Source organism: Heliangelus exortis, chromosome 3, assembly GCF_036169615.1.
Source record: "Heliangelus exortis chromosome 3, bHelExo1.hap1, whole genome shotgun sequence".
Classification (NCBI taxonomy): Eukaryota; Metazoa; Chordata; class Aves; order Apodiformes; family Trochilidae; genus Heliangelus; species Heliangelus exortis.
The window spans coordinates 16,393,936-16,417,835 of NC_092424.1; the positions used below are offsets into that span (position 1 = coordinate 16,393,936).

The following is a 23,900-nucleotide window of genomic DNA, read 5'->3' on the forward strand; positions in this document are numbered from 1 at the left end:
TACCAATGCTCACTAATAGAGTACCCAAAATCTTAGTGTAGGGGTGTGATATGCAGCCAGTAGGTTTATTTTGTGTGGGTGACAACAAAGTAAGCCCAGAAGGCTCATATATACAGTTGATGGAACTCATTTTCTTTCCAAAGAGGCAGAGCTAGGAACATTTTGCTGTGAAACATTTGAACTATTTAAAATCAAAGTACAACAGGTTTTTAGAAGTGCACTTACAGTACCTTTTATATAGATGTGTGTGTGTATGTGTAAAGGGTTGCCAAGTTAAAACTGCCCACAGCAGCATCTGTTTACAGATTGTTTACAACAATGAATAACTAAGGTTTCAGGGAACAAGGTGTAATGAGAGTAGATAAATAATGTCTATTAAGAGTAATATCTATAATTTGCTATTTTTACCATCAGAAGCTAAAGCAGTGATGGCTATGGACCAAAGAATGAAGGCTACAAAACTCAGCTGAGGAAGCTCCTATTCAGCCAGTGCCAGGGTACTGCATGCACAATTCTAAAATTATGTGCCACTCAGAAGAGCAGTTGTTTCACCCAGCCTTGCTAAGAAATAGTAATAGTGGCTCTTGTGTAATTTCTTTCATCCACAGATCTCACTACACTTTAAAATGCAGAACAACACTGTTATTCCTGCTTTGTGGGTATGAAACTTGGGCGAGTAATTTTGCCTTTTTGTGCCTCAGGTCAGCCAAGAAGCCACTGGCAAAACCAAAATAGGGATCAGTTCAATCCACTAGCTCATACTGCCTTCTAATTTAAATTTTGCAGCATGGAAACGGTATCAAGTCTCAATTAATTTTTCTTCTTCAGGTTGTATTTCAGAGATTCTAGCTTATTCTTAATAGAATTTGATTCCACAAAAAGCTAATATATTTTTAAACAAAGATTAACAACTGCAATATCCCAGCAGATACCTGCTAATAGGGCTGCTCTGAGTTCTAATGCATTCTGTAGAAGTACAGTCAACCATACAAATTCTTGTTTTAACAGTGACCAGATCATAACTTGATTCTTCCCTCAGTTATGTTGGCAACAACATGCAACTCCACTGGATGCATCTTAGTGGCAGCAGCGACAAACAGGCCTGTTGAGATGAGAATCTGGGCCTCAGTGTTTCAAAGAGCATGGCATAACAACTGTCTGAGGGGATCAAACAGCTTGTTGAAGACTGTGAAATGACCTCTTTCTTTCTTTTGATGGAAAGGTATAAGGCAAAGGGCAAAGGATCAAGTTGGAACAGTGATTTATAATTAGCCGTCTTTAAAAATATGGTAACAGAGTAGGCAAGAACATGCTACAAGTTCCTGTAGCTCACTGTAAACAACAACCTCACCCTATTAGGTTTCAGGCATGAGCACAAATCCTTTCAGATCAGTTCCCTCCTCCAGAGGCCTTTCTTTATTTTCCATATTAAACAAATCCAGAGTACTGATCTATATATAAGCCTGGAGGTTTCACTGTCACATTGAAACAAATATTCAAGAATTTCTTTTTTTGCTTAAACAATGCTATTCTCTTGCCATTTAATTCTCCTACTATACTAACTTTTGGTTCACATCAGACAATTTTAATGAGCATTTCAGGCTTCTGTTATGAGCAGGCAATGATGAGTAATCTGTATGATTAAGGAACCCTGTGAATTCTTGGCTTATTGATGGTGCCACAAAGAATACTCAAAATAGCCTAAAAGTGATGCAATAGCTAATGTTATTCCAAAAGTAGGCTAAATAAGCTAATTAGGAAAAAAAAAAGTCACACGGGATTTTAGAATTGTTACATAAAGTGTCTTGTGAAACCATTTACAACTTTACAACTTTAACAATTTGAAAACACTGACCTGAAGAACCTAATAAATTGCTATCCAATAGGCTATTCTTTGCTTCTGTGACAAATTCTGCTCAGTTTTGAGAGATTAAATGCTCTTAAATTAAAAGATTAAAAGGGATATTAAGCTCTCATATCTTATAAGCAACCAGAAAATAAACTTTAAAACACCTAACACTTCTTAGACTGGAAATAAAATTACTATATAATGTGCTCTGCAAATTTTGCACTGAACTACTTAATTGCATTCACAGAGGAAAGTGCAAATTGAAGCATCCTGAAATACTTTGAACATTATGAATGTAGGGATACAATCACTCAGAATTTCAACTGAGATTTTACCAAACAACATTTAAATGTAAAGCACACAGCAATGATGCCCACATTTGTCAATGGGAAATAGAGGCTTTTACACCCACTTGTATTTCAGAAGTCTGGGATGAACAGAAGTACAGAAATAAGAATTTCAGAATAAGAATTTCAGTAACTTCAACCTTCTCTTCCAGTAAGTGCATACCACAAGTTCCCTTAAAGGCTAGATCTGATTAGCATTTATATTTTAAGACAGATATTCCTTCAGAAGGATGGCACTGGGACCAACTAAACACCCTTATTCCTTAGTCTTGAAACACTGAGTCAGAAGTTCCATCCAAGCAGGGACTAGATCATCTTCAGAGACAGAAAGTCAGATGGAAGGGGGTGAAATGTGTATTAGTGTTATTTGCATAAATTAATCCTGAAATTAATTGTTGTTTGCTTCCAATTCTTGACACCTACTCAGTGTCCCTTATTTTCAACACATGAAAAGACTATAAAGACATATTATTACCATTAGCTTTAGCTGATGTAAAGCCATGCCCTCTCCTCAGAAGCATTTTCCCACTGTTTCTCTTTGTTGTTCATGGAGCTTCCTAACTCAAAATATTTTTTTCCAGTGGTCGTTTTAATTGGGATCATCAAATGGGTCCAACTCATCATAGTGCAGCCAGGGTGGACCAGAACTTGCAGGACTAGGGAGAAAGTAAAGGAGGGGAGAAGCAGGAGTGCCTTTGCTGGCAGCTTTACAGCCAGACTGCCCTAAGCCAATGTTGAAACTTTGGGTACTATTTTGTGTGTTCAAAACACAGAATGTTATGTAACTGATTTTTAATTGGGTAGCACAGTATACTTAGTTCATCAGACATAGTGAAGAAAAGCATGAAGTGTCAGTAAGTTTCTGAGAAATTATGTGCATGAAAGGAAAACAGAAATTACATAAACCTTTTTCTCTAAAACAAGAAAAAAGGAAACAATACTCTCATCAGGCAGCTCAGAGACTTTGTACATTGGATTAGATGCCACTTAATCTTGGATGACTGTCACTTACCTAGTACCAAAAGAAACATTCAGACACTGTTTCTTTTCCTGAAGTTGAAGATCAGAATATCAAAATAGTAGCAAGAATATTACACATTAAAGGGTCTTAATAAAAAGGAGTATGATTTAAATGCCTAAAATTTAGCTTTAATTCTGTTCTCTTTGAATCATTGCATACAACTAGCTCTTTCTCCCCTTCTGGGAATTCCCTACAACGGGGAAAACCCCTGTGAGATTAGATTAGGTGTAACTAGCCACTGTCTAGCACATACACAATATATTGGGCTTTCATGATTCTCAGAACTGAACAAATACAAAGGAGAGAACAGTTCTTGCCTCTAACCACGAATATTAGCACAACGCTGTGGTGAAAAAACCTCAGACCTCTTTTGGATCTGGCTTATGCTTGGTCTGTTGTGTCCAGTTTAATTCTTAAAAATCTGAACATATGCTATGGGAAAATACCCACAACACAGAGACAAAAAGACCACAATTATTTTCAAAATCTGATGTTTTTGACTTGCTTATGCTTTCTTCCCTTCCAACAATCCACTGAAACATTTTATTGGAAGTTAGAAAACCTTCAGGATTTATAAGAAGACTATCTCATGAATTTAACTACAGCTTGGTTTAAATATGGGGCTATCTGGTTCTACATTCTTAGACTCACTTCAGATCTTAAATGATGGGAAAACATGTTGAGACAATTAGAAATCACACATAAGCTTTATTTTTTCTTCCCTGTACGTAAGTTTTAATGATTTTTTTTTTAAAGACAATTCAAATAATTGATCATTGCTTTGATGTTTGATGGTCTGGGTTCTCCTCCCAGCCCACAAAAATGAACTGTGTGAAAACGCTGCCCAAACTGATATGAGGCAAAGTATTTGATGTTTGAAGAGCAGTCCCTTCCCAGGACAAGGCTGAAGCAGATTGGCAGACTGAGACATAAAAGCTTTACCCCATCATCCATTCAGAATATTTTTTAAATCTGCCTGATCTTATACAACATAACAATTTGTCACCACAACACAAATAAGTGAATGATGAATTGTGGAAGTGCAGCAGGAATCTTTTCAATCAGTTTTGCCACCAGAGAAACTATGCAGGTAATTAAGCACAAAAATATACTTTTTTTTTTTTTTTTTAAGACAAACTCTTTTGTAGATCTTATTACTGAATGAGTAAACAGCTGAACTAAAACAAGTGGTGAAAATCTCGAGAAAGGAAGAAATTAAATTAATATCAGTGACTATAGCAGCCAGGATGCCTACTAAGGTATGAGGGCCACAATGGTATCTTCTTATTTGTGCAATCACAACCTCAATTTAAATGTACCAAAATTCATAATATGTAGAATGAGAACAGATGTCCACAGCTCTTCAAGAACTACAACAAACTTTTCTGCTGACCCTCTGTGCAGAAGTAAATTTTACTCTCCTAGGAACTAAAAGATAAGCAAATAAGAAGGCAACCCAATAAATGTTCTGAAGCATTTACAGCAGCACACTGTACTGCACTTCAGTGAAATGACACTATCACCAAGAGATCAAAATTCCCGTATTATGTTAGGAGCATGAAACCTTCAACATAAATAATTTATTTAACTAATTGCCAAAATTAAAAAGCTTTCTCACAGAACAGCAAACCTGTACCATTTCCTCACATTGCCACCAGTATATTTTTGGGAAAAGGTAGTCACAACATGGATGAATTCACAGTCAGTGAAATGCTTCATTCTGAACTTGAAGGTCTAAAGATATTTGAAAAACCTGAATAAGTATGAAGCCATCTTCAGATATTTAAGTCTCAGAAAACATTCCATCGTTCTTACCAAACATCTGCTTTGCATTTAAGAAAGATTGTGGAAATTTTCAAAATTACCACTCTCTAACTTCATTTGCCTCCCACATTGTCCTTCATTGATGCATTGATGTGTCTCGATTACATTATTTTTGGAATTGCAGTTACATAATTATTCTAAGGCAATCTGATGGTGATGTTAGGATACACTGTGAAACACGCTGTGCTCACTCAGGACTGCAGAAGGCTGCCTACAGTTCTTATGCTGAACAGAACATTATATTATGATGAAGTACCAGGGCTAAAGCAGAAAAAACAACACAAAACAGATCAACCTTTGCAACCAAAGCAAACAGTGATCTTTACATGCCCAAGGGCAGAATAAGATAAACAAGACATATGTGACTATTAATCTTTACCTCCTAAAGAATGAATTTATCAAATAATGAACAAAGTGGAAGTAATATGGATAAGTGGACAGACCACAGGGTCTGTGTTTGTCTCATTATGATTTTTTTATATACTGGTAAGCCAATAAAGTAATCTGTGCTTTTCCTTTACTATCATGCAGAAAATAGAGCCCTTATTGACTCCCCTACAAATCTTGTCATCAGTCTTTTCCAGGTAAAAAATAAATGACCCCCATCACACACACCAGTACGTACTGGCATTAGGCACACAAGCATCTTGTGCTTTATAAACTATAATGTTAAGAGAAAGATCATAGATGTGTTCTCACTACACAGTCATTATGACACAGCACAGTGCAGCCCTAATATTAATAACTTTCTCCAAGATGTTCTAAAAGCTTGTACACAGGACAATAGTTCTTACAATATTTTTCATCAAATGCAGAGCTTCCTACAGAATCCACGAGTCACAAATTACAAGTAAAATCAAAACAATATGTACTTTGCATATAGTTACTCAATGTATCATAGGTAATGAGGGTAATATATTTAAACAGGGGAAGGGAAAGGAAGGGAAGGGAAGGGAAAGGGATAGCCAGTTCAGTTCAGTTGGAAAGGACCTAGAACCATCATCCAGTCCAACTGCCTGACCACTTCTGGGCTAAATTCACAGCTCCTTCACTAGACAAAATTTTATTTTAAAACTATCTTACTCTTGATTCCCTGACAAAACCCCCAAACATTTATCTGAAGTTCAATCTAAAGATGCCTTATAAAGGCATTTGCTAAAATCTTGAATTAAAATAGCATTAACATTTGTGGGGCAAGGACGAGAATGTGCAGGTTCAGGGGGGTGCCTGGGCTTTGCTGGCCAAGGTTAACTCTGCCATGAATCTGCTCTAGGTGAGTGCCTTTGCCTTCTTCATTAAGCTCCCTTGGGAAAGGCAGATTCCAGATCTCAGAAAGGTGTAATTCTGTATTACCCTGGCTTGCAATACCTGCAATGGACAACTGCTGTGTCTCCATTAATACTCACAGCTTAATGAGCAACAGGGAATGAAAACTAAAGAAAAATCTACTCATTTTTGCTGCCTCTGTATGGAGTAGTATGAGCTTCTGCAAAACCACCAATTGCTTTTTCCCAACAGATAACCTTAGAAAAAAATGAAAGATTGAACAATCCCAGAAGGATTTTTCCAACAAATGATACTTACAAGGTCAGATAATCAGAAGAAGGAAAGCATATTCACTCTCATAACAGCTGAGAACATGGAAAATGCCTCTTTCCACGAGTGACAGATTTCATTGGCCCTTTCTGTTCCTTCTCATCCTTTATTTTCACCTCTTACCAACATTCTTTCTGCTGTTTATACTACCAATATTTATACATTTTCTATAAACAGGGATTTGAAAGAAGATAGGAGGTACCAAGTGACGGATGGAATAAATAGCAAAAGGGAGCTATGGCTCTTTGGAAGCAAAAGTTATTTTTTTAAAAGTCAAGAGTAGAGCAATACAGAAAAGAAGTGGAAGAATGGAAATGGAAGAACTGGAAGAATGTGACGTGGAATTTTAACAAGGAGAGGTGAAGGAATATAAAGGGAAATTAGATGGTTCAGGGATGGCATGCTATTGAGCTAGTACAGGAAAAAAAAAGGAGAAAAGATGAACAAAAAGTAAAAAAATGGAAAGAAGAAATGATAAAACCCAGAAGACAGCACACAACTTATATATTCGGGAACTTTACCACCTTCTTATTTTATAATTAGTTGTCATAAAGATCAACAGGTTCTATAAAGCTGCACCTACTTAAGCAAGATACTGGTGAAAAATTTTGGTTTTTTCAGGCTCAAAGTATATGATACTAGGCTTGAAGTGAACCAGGGATGTCAGTATCAAATAACTTACTGTAGTTTCATATAGAGACTAACAACGGGAGCCATATAAAGCAAAACCTTACTGGTAAACTCCCATGGAAAGAACAGCTCAGACAGCTCCTAGAGGCAACATCATATATATGCCTCCCCAGAGTGTTTTTACACAAATTTATTACCATTGACGCTGTACAATTTTTATTACAGCTTTTGATTTGTGCCAGCAGCTCTTTACTGTCAGAAGTACTAAAATTCACCCAAAGAGACTTATGTCTAGAAACACATCTAGGAAAATGGTTATTTCCATTAACAGTACAGCCAGCAAGTAATCCATTAAGAGGACAGAACTATTAATCTATAATTTTGTATGATTCTCATAAAAGGGGAGAAGAAAATATTCTTAAGAGTCGGGTGTTAAAAATATAGCGCCTGATAACTGTTTATTGTGACAAGTATTTTCAAAGGAGTTCCTTAATACAATTTCCCCTTTAACCGTAGTGAATCTTGTATGGCAAATACCCCCAGACTGAAAAGGCAAGAGATGTTTTACTTTAAATGTAAAAAAAAGAATTCTAATAATAACAGGGACAATAACCAAAACAATAAGGACAGTGGGAGTTATATGATAAAAGAGTATTCAAGAAATTATAGATACATCTGTAACATGCCATAATATTCAATCTGTATTACTGGGATAGGGCAGAAGCCCCAGGAATACCCTGGAGCCAATGCCAATGCCCAGTGTACCATTTTTTTGCATACTATTTATTTGGAAATGCACAGATGTCTAAGAATGGCAACAGTTGTGCTATCTGTAAAGTGGGATGTTATAATGTGAAGCAATGGCCATATGCTGTAGTGCACTACTGAGATAAAATTACATATTTCTGTTGCAGAAATTAACACAAACCCCTTCTTCTTGATGTTTATATTGGACAATTGGTAAATAAACTTATATCCAGACAGTCTTCCCTGATCATAATGTTATTACTTCCTGACTTTTCATTTTCTCCAAACAGAGATACCACCCTGCATTTTCCAGACAGCTGAAGCCTCAGCAGGAAAGCTGAATGGAGGGGAAGCTGCACACCCAGGTGTGTGGCATCACCTGACTGTATGATCAGTAGATACGAGATGGGTCTGTTATGTCTTTAGTAATCTGAGTCTCCAAAAACTACATACAATGATCCTGTCTGTCTGTCTTTTGTTCCAGGATGGTTCTATTTCCATGATAGTCAATAGGAAAAGGAATTTCTTTCTACTGTAGTCTCTAACATGGTAATAATTTCATGAAAAACCATTTCACATCCTAGACTTTCTGTGAAAGTGGACACATGGAAATCTAGTATGCAATGCATGACATTTTGAGATTTCTTTCTAATGTTCTGACCCAGACTATTTAAACAGATGTTCAATTAGAGTTCAATTCTTTTTTGTAGGATAACAAAAAAGGCTGAAATGTGCACAGGTGTGGTATATTTCTGTAATTAAATTACTTTAAAAAGTGGACACAAATTTTGTCTTGTGTTGCAAGACTTAAACCAATGATGTTCTTTATCTATAAACTCTGGGAGTCCCGCTTCCCTTTCTCTTCACCCTTTCTTAGAAAAGTGTACATCTCTGTCTTAGAAGTTCTCAGGTATTTGAAGGGATGAAATAAACTACATTGTGAACACACTATTTTCGCCTCACAGGATTAGCAACTGTTCTAACCCTGGGCACTAGCTTTTAAATGAATGAATTTTCTTTTGCTGTCACAGTGCTGAAACTGGCCTCTGCTGTCACCAGTCCATGAAAAACCATGTGCATACTTAATAAGGTTCAGCAAAAAGATTCAGCAACTGATAGCTGGCAAATAGGGCTCCCATTAAGAAAGATGAAGAGACAGATAAGGACATTGTTTACTGTTGTGGGTAGTGTATAATAGCTTACTGACCTCCAAAGGAAAAAAATGCCAGTCTAATGAGACTAGAAAATTGTGATACTTCAAATCAAGTGTTTAAGTAGCTGTAAATAACAAAACAATCAGGAGTACCTTGGTGTTTCAGACAAGTGTTCAATGCCAGGCTAGAGAACACAAGACGGAGTAGCTGATTTTCTTCTCCCATTAGGAAAAAAACCCCCCAGAATTTATCACCTGCTAGGATCAAAATGTTTCTGGGTTCATTTACTCCATTACCCAAGTGAACTCTCTAGAGAATTAAGCAATAGTTTCCCTGCCTCATATGGACTAAACCTAAACACTTAGTAAACACTAGTTTTATCTCACAAACCATAATTTTAATTGCTAACACACATAGGAAAGGCATAATCCTCCACTGATGATATCATAGTCTACTGCCATGGAAATGACTGCAGAATCATAAACACAGGTTTAAGATGACCTCACTTTCATAGGAAAGAGGGAAATTTCACTGGAATGTGAGTGACATTGGGAATAAACACACGTAGATACTATATGCTGAAAACATTCTCTTACTAGTTGGTTGAAATATGGAAGATGGATGACAGCTTAGATGTGCAGCTGAGCAGAAAAGGGTTTCTCTGCTGTCCAAACACTGTGTTACTTCCTATCAGTCTTTGAACAGAGAGAGCCCTCTGAACCCCTTCTCAGGGTTCCACTCTCTAAATTCATTGCACCAGACAGGAGTGAAATCCCTGCCCTGACAGGATTACAGTTTAACCACAAGAACATGAACAAAGAATGGCTATAAGAATATAGTGTAAGATCACAGAACAACGTTGTAGCTGGAATGCTTCCTAGAATGAATAAGTACTTCAAAAGTGGGAGGAAGAGAACCATACAGTCTCTTAGGCACACAAACTAGCATGAAGTCAGACACAAATGCACAAGTACCATCTCAACATGGCAAGTGCTTTGGCATTGGCTCCAGAAAATATATACATTTAATCTTCAGCTCTGAAATAATCCCATTGGCATCAAACAACTCAAGGACTGGAAGCTGCAAGTTTTTTGTTGCTGTGAGCTGGGAATGTTGAGTACTGTATGGGACCCCAAGTGAGATGAGAAAAGAAGCTTGAGCTGAGAAGAGGGAGTGGAGAAACACAGAAGATGATAATGATCTCACTTAAGTAGAACCTTTCATCTTGAAGGATCTCAAAGCAATTTACAAACTTAAACAGACCAGACACTGCAGCTGGTAGGAACAGAAGCAGACTACTGGGAACTCATTCATGGGAAGATGGAGGTAACAGAGGACTTACTGCCCTATCTTCCAAAATGCTAGTGCTGGGAGAAGATAACAGGACTAAACCACAGTTTTCCCTGAACCTTTGCCATGCAGCCATTTAAGAAATCTTCAGAAAGCAAGCAAGCAGCCAGAGCTGGCAAAAAGAGAAGGAAAAAAACAGGGAACTGTCACTGTTAGCACTGAAGTTTCCCTTGCTCTCATCTCAACCTTAACTCCACAGGCTCTTTACACTTTCTGGAGCAAAATCTTACATCTTTCCTATTATTTTTGCCTTTTTTAAGACCTTCCTCCGACTTCTCTTTACTTTAATCCTTTTTTTTTTTTTTTTTTTTTTTCTTACAATGCAAATTGCTCCTCTTCCCCTTCTCCAGTTCCAAAATGTTTTCCAAACACACAGCAGGACAAGTAGTGCTAACCTCTTGGTTACTGGAAAGCCAAAAAAAATTACTTCAGCGACGGCATTCATGTAATGAATGGCTATTCATTAAGAAGGGCTATTTCTTTAGCTCTAAAGCACTATTACATCCATACTATTAAAACAGAACTAGATAAACAAGTCTAAAAACCAAGAGTCACATTAGTTATTGCTGAAATGGAATCACTTCTGGAAGGAAAGACGGTGCCTAATTACAGTACACAGGAGTTTAGGACACCAAATAAAGACACCAAATGAAAGGGCAGGGATGTTTCAATTAAATAGTATACAGAAAGCAACACTTCTGTTGCACTTAAATTAAAAGACATTGTGTGACCTGTTTCACATTCTTTTTTCCCAAGACTTCTAAAACTTCCATATTTCCATTTAGGAGAGGGGGAAAAAAAAGTTTTCATGGATAGGAGCCAAAGACAAGTGTTGAGCAGGTGTTCTAGCACCACCAGTCCTTCTCAGAGAGGACCCACAGCATCCTCTGTTGCACAAACAACAGTTTCTTTCAGAAAGTGCCAGCTGGGATCAATGGTGCACTGTCTCTTGCTTGGGGTTCATAACCATGGTTCCAAATGCAGCTCTTGTAATGGGTCAAAAAAAGTAATTGGTGGTGTTGCCCTAGTTATGTTGTGTTAATTTAAGAAACAGTCAACCAGACATTTTCCCTTCTTTCCCCCTCTCCAATATTTTGTTAGTTTTTGTTAGAGAAACTTCGTCAGAAGCTTTTCAGGTCTGGACTATACATTTAACATATTAAAACATCAAACTGTCTCAAAACCCTAAAATAAACTGATCCCGCAGGGGTTTTTTGGGGGGGGGATGAAAACAACAAAGTTTACAGCAGCAAAAAGCTTCTTTTGACATGAATGATCTTGGCTCAGGCCTTCCCATTAGATAAGCAGTGTTTGGGCCACTACAGATAGTCAAGAGCTGCATATGAACAAAAGAATTTTCTTACTGAATCTCATTAATGAGGATTTCATCTACTTGATTTTTACCTTGTTTTTCTTTTTGTGCCCTGAAGATACAGCTTTCTTCCTGCCAGACAAAGTAAAGGGGAGTTTCTCTAAACCACATTTAGGTCCTCTAAAACCAGGGCAGAACAACAAGCTACAGAGCCTGAGCATCCTGCATTTACTATACACCCAAACTTGGCTAGGTCAGAGAGGACAACACAGGAATAGTACAGACTCTGAAATCAAGCCCACATTTTTCACTATTACATAACTAAACAATTCACAGATGACACATTCTTTCATGCCTTGATGCCTTTCTCTGGATCCAAAAGATTAATTTCCTCAACTGGACTAAGCTTGTATTCCTTCACAGTTGTGCTTTCCCATGCTGCTGGCAAGAGCAGATTGACTAGAATGAGGAGTGGCTGCTGCAGGGGAAGCATTATAGATAAAACCAAAAACACAAATGAAATGGATTTGAAGGATTCTAGAACACTTCACTGTTAGAAGCAGCTGAAGAATAGAAAAATCAAAACAAAACACACAAAAACAACCATTAAAGCAAGAAAAAAACATTATAATATGGTGACTGTGCATACATGATAAATGGCAGAAACAAGAACTGGAAACAAAACAAAGAAGAAAAGTAATTTCTGAGACTTTCTCTGCTCACTCAAAATAAATTTATGAAAATTCTTTTCCATATTCCCACTAACAGAGTGTGAAATCATTGTCCCTGTTTCTGTTCTTTAAAAAAGAAAATACAGATGTAGCTTTGGATGATGGACATTGCCAATGAGCCATTTACTCAGCTGACAATAACCACCACTAGAGGCTTAAGAGGAGACAGATGTAGAATCTCACTCCTGGAGATACATTTGCCATTTTCCACAGACAGGGTTAGTGAACATGACTCAATGTGTCCATCATGCTACTCCGGATTTATAATTCCAGATGTGCATTTGCCAATAGTGTCCCTCCAGTCTGGCAACACTTTACTTTGTAGCCAAATGCTTTCTGTGTCATTTGTCTTCTCCTACTGAACACCTTCAGTCTAGCAGTTTACAGTTCTTACAACAGGGGACTGGAAGCAGAACTTCTAGTTCTGCTCCCTACAGGGAATGCAGCAACCTGGGGGAAGGAAAGAGATCCACAGAAAACTAAGACTTTAAACTTTCAACATCCTGGCAAACACAGTTTTCCAATATTTGGACTCTGGTCTCATTCTCTTGAGCTACAGGGGAAAACGGCTGCTGTTGTGACTATCCAAAGCCTGTTTTTCCATCTTACATTTTGTCCTTTGCTTCTGCTGTTTTCAATTGCCATGCCAAAGTTTCTCCTGTTTATTCTAATTGTTTTAATATGTCTGACTCTCATTGGTTTATATGTTTAGTCTTGTCCTGATTTAATATGAATTAAAATGCCAATGCCAGGACCAGTCTGCAAATATGAGTCAGAACAGAAACTATTTAAATAATACTATGGATGGTACCCATCTGGTTTGATATCTAGATCATACAGAATAATGCTGTTTTTGTTTTCTATTACTATTGCCTGCTATTGCCAATGAAGTGTTGATTGTGATTGTGACCACAAATATGTTTTGTTCCTGGTCCTATTAAGCCAAAAGAGTGTGGTTTACTGCATGTATGTACGTGAGGTTGTTTTGATTATACTAAATTCACTTTAGAAAACCCACATTCTGCCACTACAGTGCTGCAGGACAATGAGAACAGAATTTCCAATGAGAACAGTGTTTGAAAAGCAAACCACTGGGCCCCTTCCCTTTAAAAGCATCTTAAGGCACACTACCCTTTCTTCTGAATCTGATTATTTCCCAAAATTACATCTGAATACTGTCTTCAACAGAAGGCCCCTGTCCTTTTCCTTCTCTGCTGTTATGTAAGACATAGCAGATTTCAAATCACACATTTCCATTTCACAGAGGTTACACTTCTTTAACTCACTAATTTACTGTGTTGAATAAAAACATTATATGCCAACTTCTTTTTTAGTGGTGAATCTGGCTACCATATGCCCCATGGTAGATTGAAGCTTATCTTTCTGATTTTTGGTACCTTGCCTCTACAGATCTGGGAATGTTTACCATTTAATGTCTGCCACTCTGATCTTCTAGCTTTCCAGACAGAGGGACAAGATTGTATTCTGGAGGACCAACATGTTAGTTTAACAGTTTGAGTTATAGCAAAGCATTATCTAGCTCTGGCAGAGTCCCAATCAATATGATTATCTTCTAGGAAAAATAGGCTTTAGTCTTGAGTGGTGAATATGTCTATCAGACATAATCTGTCCAAAAAACGTGTCTAACCTCCTTTGCAAGACTCTCACTCCTAATTTAGTTTATTCAGGCTCCTCCATGATAGATGGGCATTTAATATGATCACTGCTCTCCATGTCTTTTACAAACTAAAATCAGCATAAATGACAATATTTCAAAAACCTGATGCTCCTTCATCCCTGCCTAAATGAACCCTCGCTTTAAACCTAGAACATATATCCCAGACATAAAGAGTCAAGGGGAACCCTCCTCTCTTCAATCATTCTTTGTTTCACAGCATTGCTCTCCACCTAGGCACATTCCAGCCTACAGTTTAGCACCTTCCAGTTATTTTAGCAAGATTTTTGTAATACAGGATACATTTAAACTATTTCTATATGGGTACTGCACAGCGATTTTTTTCAGTCAGATTAAACTCTTGGCAACTATATTTAGTCACACTCTTTTTCTTATTTTATTAGGTGCCTGAAGTCCTGTACTAGTAGCAGAAAGAATCATTCTTTTTCAGTTGATACAAGTTAGCTTATCACTAATAAAGCCCTCCACTGCTCCTTGAATAGAGGTTAATAATGGTGAGTCAGATACACTCTTGTGATAGCATTTATACAATTTAAGAAACCTTCTCAGCTGACTGAAGAGGGAGATGACTTTTCTTCAACCACCTAATCTCAGTGTAACAGCATCTACAGCTACAACTCATGGTTTAATCTCTGGTTACACTATGTCCAATTAATATGGCTTAAAACACATTACTTTATTTCTATCACATCAAACCTGCAGCCAAAAAAAAGTTTTCTTTTTTTGTTTAAGCACCAAGAAAAAGCCCAAAGCTGTGGCTGTCAGCAGTGCTTAAACTGGTAGACAGTTTTTTTAGGTTTTTTCCCACATTTTGGAAAGACAGGAAAAGGAACATCATGAGGTTAGAGGACCACATTTTATATTTCAATATAACGTCACAAGCATCTGATAGCTCATTCACACATGAAATCAAATCAGTTCTACAAGATCTTACTCTGACTTACAAAACAACTATTCTTGGAAAGCTGCCAGCGTGCTCTGCAGATTAAATAAAGCATCAATACTTTCTGATGTAAATTCTATGATAATTTAAGGGTTTTCACAGTTTCTGCAGTGCATGTCTATGCCTAAACTGTTCTTACTCCTCAACAGATTCTTCTAATCATGTATTCTGCACTTTTTTGACCCACAAGCTTTGATATAATTGTCTGCTGAATCAGATTGAGGAATAGTTTTTTACTGCAGAATTCCCAGCAGGACAAGCTGATGCAGTCCAGATCCATATAATTTTAAATTGTATTTTAACGAAGTCTGCATATATGCTAAAAACAGATGTGTTTAAAATAGTGTAAATCAAAGACTGGTTTACTGAGGCTGACAAGGTCAGCCTGTTTAGGTTAGGATTTGCACCATTGCCAACTCTTCCAATTTTGCTTTAATTCTTCCAATACTTTGTATTTACTGTAAAACCCAGGCTGCTGGAACCAAGACCTTTCATGAACTTCTGTACTTTAATTTTTAAAGGAAGTTTCTAAACCTATGTGCAAAAGATAAAAACAACAAAAACCAAACCAAAAAACAAAAACCCACAAACAAACAAAAAGAGTCCCGAGTACCTAATTCTGAAAGTAAAATGCCCAGAAAATGAGTAAGAAGAAACCAAGACATTCCTTTAAAAAAGGATTTCATAATTAAAAAACCAGCTCTGGGGTGCAGAGGTGCTAAATTTTTGAGGGCTATTTCCACTTCTGCATCTGCTTGAATATGAATAGCTCGATAGACTTTTTCTCTCTCTCTTCTATCAAACTATCACATAAAATGTTCTCTGCAAGTAGCCAACTTATTACCTATTTTTTCATGGAGCTAACTTCAGTTTCTTTGCAATATTAAGCTTTCTTTCTCGCTTTTCTAGTGGAAACAAGTGCTTTGAACTGAAAACGTGTTACAGTTGACCAGCTTTATTTACTTACATAAAATCATTTCAAACTCCTGTGCTGACAAAGAGTATCAAAGTTCACGGTTTCCCATGCGGGTTACTCTGAAATGCTGCTTTTCTGGCAAGGCTGAGGCCGAGCCACCTAGCGCAGCTGAAAACACAAACCCCAAGCCTCTCTTCTCCCTCACGTTACAGACACTGGATCAAAGCTCCAGCAGACAACACGTTCAAACTTCTCCCCGTTCCCACAGTCTTCTTTCAAAGACTTATTTGCAGGGCTGACATCACCCGGGCCCAGCCGCCCCCACCCCCGGCTTTGCTCCTTCCCCCTGCCCCGGCCGCAGCCAACTCCTCGCCTCCCTTCCCTCTGCCCAGGGCCCGGAGCTCCTCGCCGCCGCGCTTGGCGCAGACCCCACTTCTCCAGCCTCAGCCTGGAGACAGACGTGACACCCGCTTTCCTCGGGCCCGGGAGGGCGTGGGTGGGGGTGTATCCCGGCCCAGCCTGCCCTTGGGAGGCGCGGGGAGGTTCTGCTCTGCCGCCGGCACCGCGAGGCCCTGCGCTCCCTTGACCTCAGGGCCACAGCGTCCACTAAGAGCAGGAAACCGGCCCCGCACCGGGGCCTGCGGGAACCCCTCCCCGGGTACTAACCTGACCAGGTCGGTCATACAGGATCCCACAACCACCACCTCGGCAGCCATGGCGCCAGGGGACGGGGCAGCCCTAAGCCCCGCAGCTTGGCCAAACCGCTGCCGGAGCCTTGGACCCTGGACCCGGCCTTCAGGCCAGGCCCCGCCGCCTCGGCGGCTTCGCCTGTTGCTACGGGCGACGGGTTTGGGAGGCGGCGGCGGCCTGCCCTCAGGGGCCTTCGGCCGGGAGGGGTGCCCCTGGCGAACGCCTGCTGGCAGAGCCGCCTCTTCCCTTCCTCCCCTTCTCCACTGCCCCGCTCCGTCCGCAGGAGCCCCTCTCCCGCGCGCTCAGACACTCTGCCCAGGCACTGTGGTGGTCGCCAATATCGCCGCCAGTGAAGACCCCTCCGGCCCGGACAGTGGCGGCGGCGGCGGGGGGCGGAGGCGCGCACGCCGGGCGGCGGGGCGGGAGCGGGGGCGCGCACGCCGGGAGCGGGTGGACGGTACGGGCGCGTGACCGCGGCCGTTGCTAAGGGGGCTGCGTTCCGGCAGCCGTAGGTATGGCGGGGCCCAGGACGGGCGGGAGGGAGCGGAGGGAGCTGAGCGAGCAGCGCCCCTGCTGGCCCCGGGGGTGCGGCGCGGCGGGCTGGCGGGCGGGCTTCTGCCCCGGCTCTCGCCCGCTCGGCCTGCCCCGGGGCGCTCGGAGCGAGGAGGTGGGGGGACCCGGAGGCCGTAGGCCCGGCCCATCAGTAGCTGTCCAGGAGGCGGTGGCTGGTGCCGCCTTGGCTTCAGCCGGCCTAAGCACCGCCCGGCGGTGGCCCGCCCTGGCCCTCTCCGGGGCGCCGCCGGTGGGGCGGGGCGGCACACAGCGCCTGGGGTGGCGGCCCCGGCTCGTCCCGCCGGTACATGGCCGTGGGTGTCTCGCTGAGGTCGGGGGTGTGAAGGGCAGCTGGGTCAGTCCGGTGCGAGTTTTTCCGTGCCGAGGCTGAGGGAACTCAGCCCGGGGGTTTGCCCGGGGTTCCGCAGATCCCCGTTACCGCTCGCACGCCGCGCTGGCAGGCGGGGGTGGGTCGGGGCACTGCGGCCGGAGGTGATCGTGGGTCACTCCCCACTGTTACTGCCGCCCTCAGAGTGACAACCCCAAAACGAGATTGCCGACAGCCAGCAGGAAAGTTTCCCTCGCACTCGGAGGCCTCCGTCACCAAATTAACTTGTGCCGCCTTCTCGCTTCACCCCATGCCCGGGGTGACGCTGCCCATGGCGGGGAAGCAGAGGAGGTGGCGTGCAGGCCCCTCTGCGGTGCCCCGAGCCGTGCCGGGGCTTTCACGGTTACTATAAAGCTTATAAAGTGTATGTTACATCTGCCCGAAGTCGTAATGATACGCTGCTGAATCTGAAAGGGTTCTAATATTAGTTTGTTTACATCTTCCAAATGCTTTGTTTTGCGAGGGAAGCAGTCGGGTGAATATTGTTTTTGTTAGTTCCGTTGAGTTTATGTTGTGTTACCAGTGCTGTGGGAAAATTAAGCTGGGGAAAAAACCTCTGTATGGCAATTGAAACTTTTGAAAATGACACTACTTACGTCAAGACCTTTGTTTACAAAATAAACTGCTGAGCTTCATAGTGACCCTTTCAAGTTTTGTCTATCTGGCTTGTTACCTGGAAGGTGTTGAGTATCTTAAATGATGTGCTAAAAGCAGGAAAAAATTCTAGCAGCAATTTACATGTTTTGACAATATCTGCATATTTAATTAACAAAAAGATAAGGAATCTCATCCTGCAGTTAATTTTGGAAGGTCCATCTGTTCCTGCTCAACTTTGATCATCTCGTGTGTCTCTTACGTCTCACAGTTCTACTCACATAACACAGTCCCCTTAAAATGTGTCATTATTCTGATTTCATTGTATATACCTTTAAGAATACCAGAAGGCTTGGTTTTTGGCTTGTTTTTGTCATGGTTTCAGAAGTTCTTCATCAGTCCAGTTGCCCCTACAGCAGAGCTGGCAGACTGAAATGTGGGCCGTGGTTTAGCCACTCTTGTGCAAAGTATCATTTTAGTTTAAAATCGTTTTTATTAGATGTTCAATCTAATTCACTGAACTCTGCTTTAAAATAGGTCACGTATGGGCTTGTGTTCAGTCAGTTTACTGGGAAAGAATAAAGGTGAGCAGGCAGTGATTTGGGGAAGAACAGTAACAAACACGAGGTAGCATCTTATATTGCTGTAGGTGTTTGCTAAGCAAACCTGAGAAGTTGCCCATCATCAGTTGCAGCAAATCATATACATAAAGAGAACACATTATGAGTTAGGACATGGATATTTCATCTTCAGCTTCTTTGTTGCCATAAAAATACCAAAAACACTGTATTAAAAATACTTACTGTTCTTAGGAAAGTTACTGTTCTAAGGAAACTTAGCAAGTTTTAGTTTGTTGGTCTTTTTGTTTTAAGTGTGTGGCCTTTGTTTTATTTAGATACATTTTGATTAGTTAGGATAAGTACTCTTCTTGAACATTGCCTTGTATTTTTTCAGAGTGAATGACTTCCATGAGAACAAAACCTGTAACTAATGTTGCTACCAGCTACAGTGAATTATCAGTTTATAGAATATCCATTAGTTACCAACTAATGCTTGTAAACTGAGTATTAGAAGCAACAGAAAATGGCAACTGTTGCCATGAGTGTTCACATTCTTTTTATCGACCAGTTGATTAATACCCCCCTGTATTGGTGGTTCCATTAAATAGCTGTCAGAGTTTAAGAATGAGCTTTTCTGCCCTGCTTGTCAGTGGCATGTTTGTTACCTTGAGTCATGGCTTTTATTTTCTAGAACTGAAGTTCACTTAATTTTCATCTGGAATTCTTTGCCTAAGAGTATGATAGAATATGTTAAGTTAGCATTATAGAAGTTTACTTACCCTTCTTTTCTTCCACTTCTCCTACCACAGTCCGTTTTTATCCGCATTCTCTTATTTTTTCGGTGGCACAATGAGTTAAAATGGGTGGATGCTCAGTTTCTCCATTTCAGCTAAAATGTTCTTAAAATGTGCAACTGGAAGCACTTCTGAAAAAGGTGTGCTTAAAATGGGTGTATATCAGCCTCCCTATCTGCCTCTCAAAGACTATGGCAATACCACTGGAAAAAAAAAAAAAAAAGCAGGGTTAGCCTTTAAAAGGCAAAATGAAATGCTGTAAATAGCTAACTACTGAAATAATGTAAAAGTAATACTGATTATGGTTACCCTGGTGGTATTAGAAATTTAGAATGAGAGCATGGAGAAAGAATCAAACCCTTGATCCCATTGCAGTCAATAATGTCAGTCCCATTGATTTCAGTGGAAGCAGAATAAATGTGGCTGGTCAATTATAGAGTCCTAATGGAAATCCTCACAAGAAGGGCTATGCAGTGAAGTGTCAGAATGACTCCCAGTTTTCTTTCTTTCTCAGAGGGGCAGGTTCTTAATTAAAGGGGCCTAGGACATAAGTTTGTTATTGAATTAATGGGCTGTGTTGACTGTTGCAGAGGTCAAAGAAAAATTACCTGTGTTTGTTTTTTCTTTATAAACCTGTACATGCTTCAGTTATTCTACATTGCTGTTCTTTTGTGTGTTTAGCTTTTTTCCTTTGATGTTTGCATGTGAATTTCTATCAAATTAGTAAGGTAGTTTTTGTATTTCTTTTTCCTACCTCTCATCCCCATGCAGCTCAGCACAAAAGGAAAGAGCAAGATACTGAAATGTCACCTGAAGTTGCCTTGAACAGAATTTCTCCAGCTCTCTCGCCCTTCATTTCCAGTGTGGTCAGAAATGGAAAAGTAGGATTGGATGCTACTAATTGCTTACGGATTACAGACTTGAAATCAGGGTGAGTGAGTTCCTAATCAACAAAGAATGTCCAGCCTCTCACAGTTAAGGTGTCTTTTCAGGACTGAATTTTACTACATTCATGTGATTTTAAGCATTTCCAATATATCTGGAGGTTAAATGCTAACTAGATTATTTTTTTCCTTACTACCATTTTGTAGTTTGGGAGACTTAATTTGTCATATAGCTGGCAATAATAATCCTGTTAAAACACTTTCATCTTTGCCACTTGGTAATGCTGTTTTTCAAGAGTGAGATAGCTGTAAATGTTTTTTCCTGTTTATCACTTCCCTACTGGATCTTTTCTATAAATTAAGAACTTGAAGATAAATTTGTGTGACCTTTACCTGTAGTCATGAATATGCTCAGTAAAAAAAAATTAACTTTTCCTTTATCTGATCTTCGTCAAGATCAGTACATCAAATTACTGTAGGACCAGGTATTGGGAATAGGTCAAGCTGCTCCTTTTCTTTTTAATCCAGAAGGGTTCATGGTGTATTTCAGATAGTAATAGAGTTAGGGATCCACATGTACAAATGAACTCTGGGGGAAGTGAAATGCTAAAAGTGCAGTTTATTTCAGGTATGTTGTAGAGAGGGGAGACTCCCAGGGCAGCTGATAAAAGAATAGTGATGGTGAGGGGTGTCAGAAATTGCTCTATTTTTTTTTTATTTGGTCATGTCATCTAGCTGTATCTCCAGTTCTCATTGTATACTGGAGTTCAGAGCCTGAAATCACTTCATCTTAAGGTGTTTAAATCACCACCTCTGTATAAACACATAGATCAAACCAATAGATCTTGAGAACCATCACTAATCACTTCAGTTCTTCTGAAGAATTTGTTTAATATCCTTCTGTAGGCTGCTTTACTACAGTTTCATGGAGAGTTTGGGAGGTGCTTGGCTGTTTAGTTACAATGCCTTTTCAGGAAGGAGGTGTGACTTCAGGGTTGGTTTGAAAGGAGCCATTCTCTCCCTGGAAGGTGCTGTGGTAAAGCACAGATTTACTTGGGGGTCTAAGAAGCTGTAATTTTGTTAGAGTTTTCTGTGTTGGCATTTAGGTTTGGAAGTTATGTGAGACAGGCTGAGCAGTTATACATTTGCTGCTATTATTTTGCAGTGGACCTTGCTTTCTCTTGAACTAGCCTTACAGGAGGGCTGAGATGGGAGCTATTTTTCATGTTGGATCTGAGAGAAGGAAATACAAATCAGGTAGAAAAAATACAGCTGTAGTCTAGTGGTGAAGTTACCAGCCTACAAAGAGGTAGATAATGGTTTTGCTCTCTGTCCATTGAATGCTTATGTTGCCTGCATTTAAAACAACAGATTAAAATAATATAAAGTGGTGTCTTCTAGCTAACTCTTTCAGAATTTCTTTTGAATTTTTTAACAAGCATCTGAAATTTTCAGCCAGTGATCTTAATGAAAAGGTTTTGAATTTGCTTTGGTAAATCCTGAATGTTTTCCAAGAGTTTGTTCTTTTAAAAAACTAAAACCTGCCCTCAACTGTGCCTGTCACCCAAAAGCAGTGATTTGAATTGTATAGTAACTGTGTTTTACATGGAGTCTACAACATAAGAACAGCCCCTGATAGAGGTTGTCCCATATCTTGCTTAAAGGCATAAGCTCAGCTGTATGCAAGTGATAGGAATATTTTTTTTTTCTTGTTCTGGAACATAGAAATGAACCTCATTCTTTATGTTGAGGCTTTTGTGTGTAGCTTTTTTACATGGCTTGAGGTTATTAGGAGATGGAGCTAGGATAATCAAGTATCTGCATTTAGTTGAGAATTATTTTTCAAGTGTTTTGTTGTGGTTTTGGTTGGGGTTTTTTGTTTATTTGTTTTATTTGGTTTTTTGTTTTTTTTGTTTTTTTTTAACAAATAAGTTTCTTAAAAGCATTATTCTAAATGGGATTTAATAGCAATTGCTTGAAATTTCTTTGAGATATTAATTTCATGCATGTGGGTGTTTAGGAAAGATTTTTCTTGTTAAAAAGAAGTAATTATTAACTTATAAATAATAGAAAATTCTGAATTTACGCAAAGTTCCTTATGATTTAGTGTTCTACAGTGCCAGGTAAACTAATTTTACTTAAGTAAAATTCCTTAAGAGAGAGCCAAGGGTGCATCACAGAAGTAGAGAAGTCCCTTCCATAACTCAAGGTCTAGTTCAGTGATCTTTAAGCTTTTGATGTAGGAGCTTTTGGGACTCCACAGACTCTTTTTGAGATGCTTGTGTATGTTGATTATTAAGAAAATCCCCAACCCACCATACTGTGAGTACATCCAACTTCACTGCTGGAGACTGGAGACTGCATTTAAAGGGAAAGTTTGTAGGGCTCAGAGTTGAAAAAGGGATTGAAAACTATTGGTCTGCTTTCCTCCCCTCTCCTCATATCACAAGATTATTAAAATCCCTGTATACTTTCACTTTCGTTTAGCCTTTCTAAAGATAGAAATGACAATGCAGAGGAAATAGCAGGCAAAGGCAAATGTAGGTGATGCACATGAAAAAACAAAATTATAAGGACATAGAGGTTGGACATAAATGGGAGAAAAATGATGAGAACGGCTGTTAGAGTAATGGGGATGAGGTTCAGGACATCAATTAAAAAACTTTCAGTTTCAGTGGGACAAAGTCAGGCTTTAGAAGTGTAACAGCAAGGTGAGGAAGAGGTAATAGATTCAATGTTTGAAGTTAAATAAAAAGCAGTTCTTGATCTCAAATTAATATGACTATTTGTAAGTACTGTCAGTTCAGAAATTGCTTTTGAATGGTGCTTGTACTATTCAAAAAAGAGCTGTAAATGCATAGCCTAGGCTGAGTTTGTTACAGAACTTGCAAATATTTTGTGCTTTAACTGCTGTGTTATGTGGAAGATTTTTAGCAATAAAATAAACACAATTTTACTATGACCTTTAAGTTGTTAAAATACCTAAGATAGTAATCTCAAGAGCAATTAACTTTGAAAACAGAAGTATTTGGAAGCTTCTGGGTCAAGGAGAGGAGCTGCATGTCTGCTCCCCTGTCACGAACCACACTGTAAATCTGATAGAAAATTATGAGTTACTGATTTACTCTGCTTTCCTGACAAACCAGTGCTTTAGCATGTATTAAAAAACAAAAACAAACAAAAGCCAAAACAAAAAAAATAAACCACAACAACCCCCCCCACACACACACACAAGAAAAAAAATCCAACCACAAACTGAAGATCCATTTGTTTTCATTTCTTACATTTTAGAAACTGAAGTTGTGGTTAACAGGGAATACAG

The 23,900-nt window shown here is 39.6% G+C and overlaps 2 protein-coding genes across 4 annotated transcripts in view; one reads left to right on the forward strand and one right to left on the reverse strand.

Annotated features, from left to right (window-relative positions):
* The window catches only part of RBKS (ribokinase), a 69,725-nt gene extending 52,689 nt beyond the window's left edge, over window positions 1-17,036 (reverse strand). The window contains exon 1 of the mRNA XM_071739396.1: window positions 16,783-17,036. Within this exon, the coding sequence (XP_071595497.1) occupies window positions 16,783-16,832 (50 nt within the window). The 5' untranslated portion in view covers window positions 16,833-17,036. The remainder of the gene's footprint in view (window positions 1-16,782) is intronic.
* The window catches only part of BABAM2 (BRISC and BRCA1 A complex member 2), a 162,526-nt gene continuing 155,263 nt past the window's right edge, over window positions 16,638-23,900 (forward strand). Inside the window, exons 1-2 of one of the 3 annotated variants that reach the window (XM_071739394.1) lie at window positions 16,638-16,790; window positions 20,466-20,625. In XM_071739394.1, the coding sequence (XP_071595495.1) occupies window positions 20,498-20,625 (128 nt within the window). In that variant the 5' untranslated portion in view covers window positions 16,638-16,790; window positions 20,466-20,497. Of the gene's footprint in view, window positions 16,791-17,170; window positions 17,319-17,369; window positions 17,474-20,465; window positions 20,626-23,900 lie in introns of those variants that run through there. The other 2 variants (XM_071739393.1, XM_071739395.1) reach the window with 2 other exon arrangements.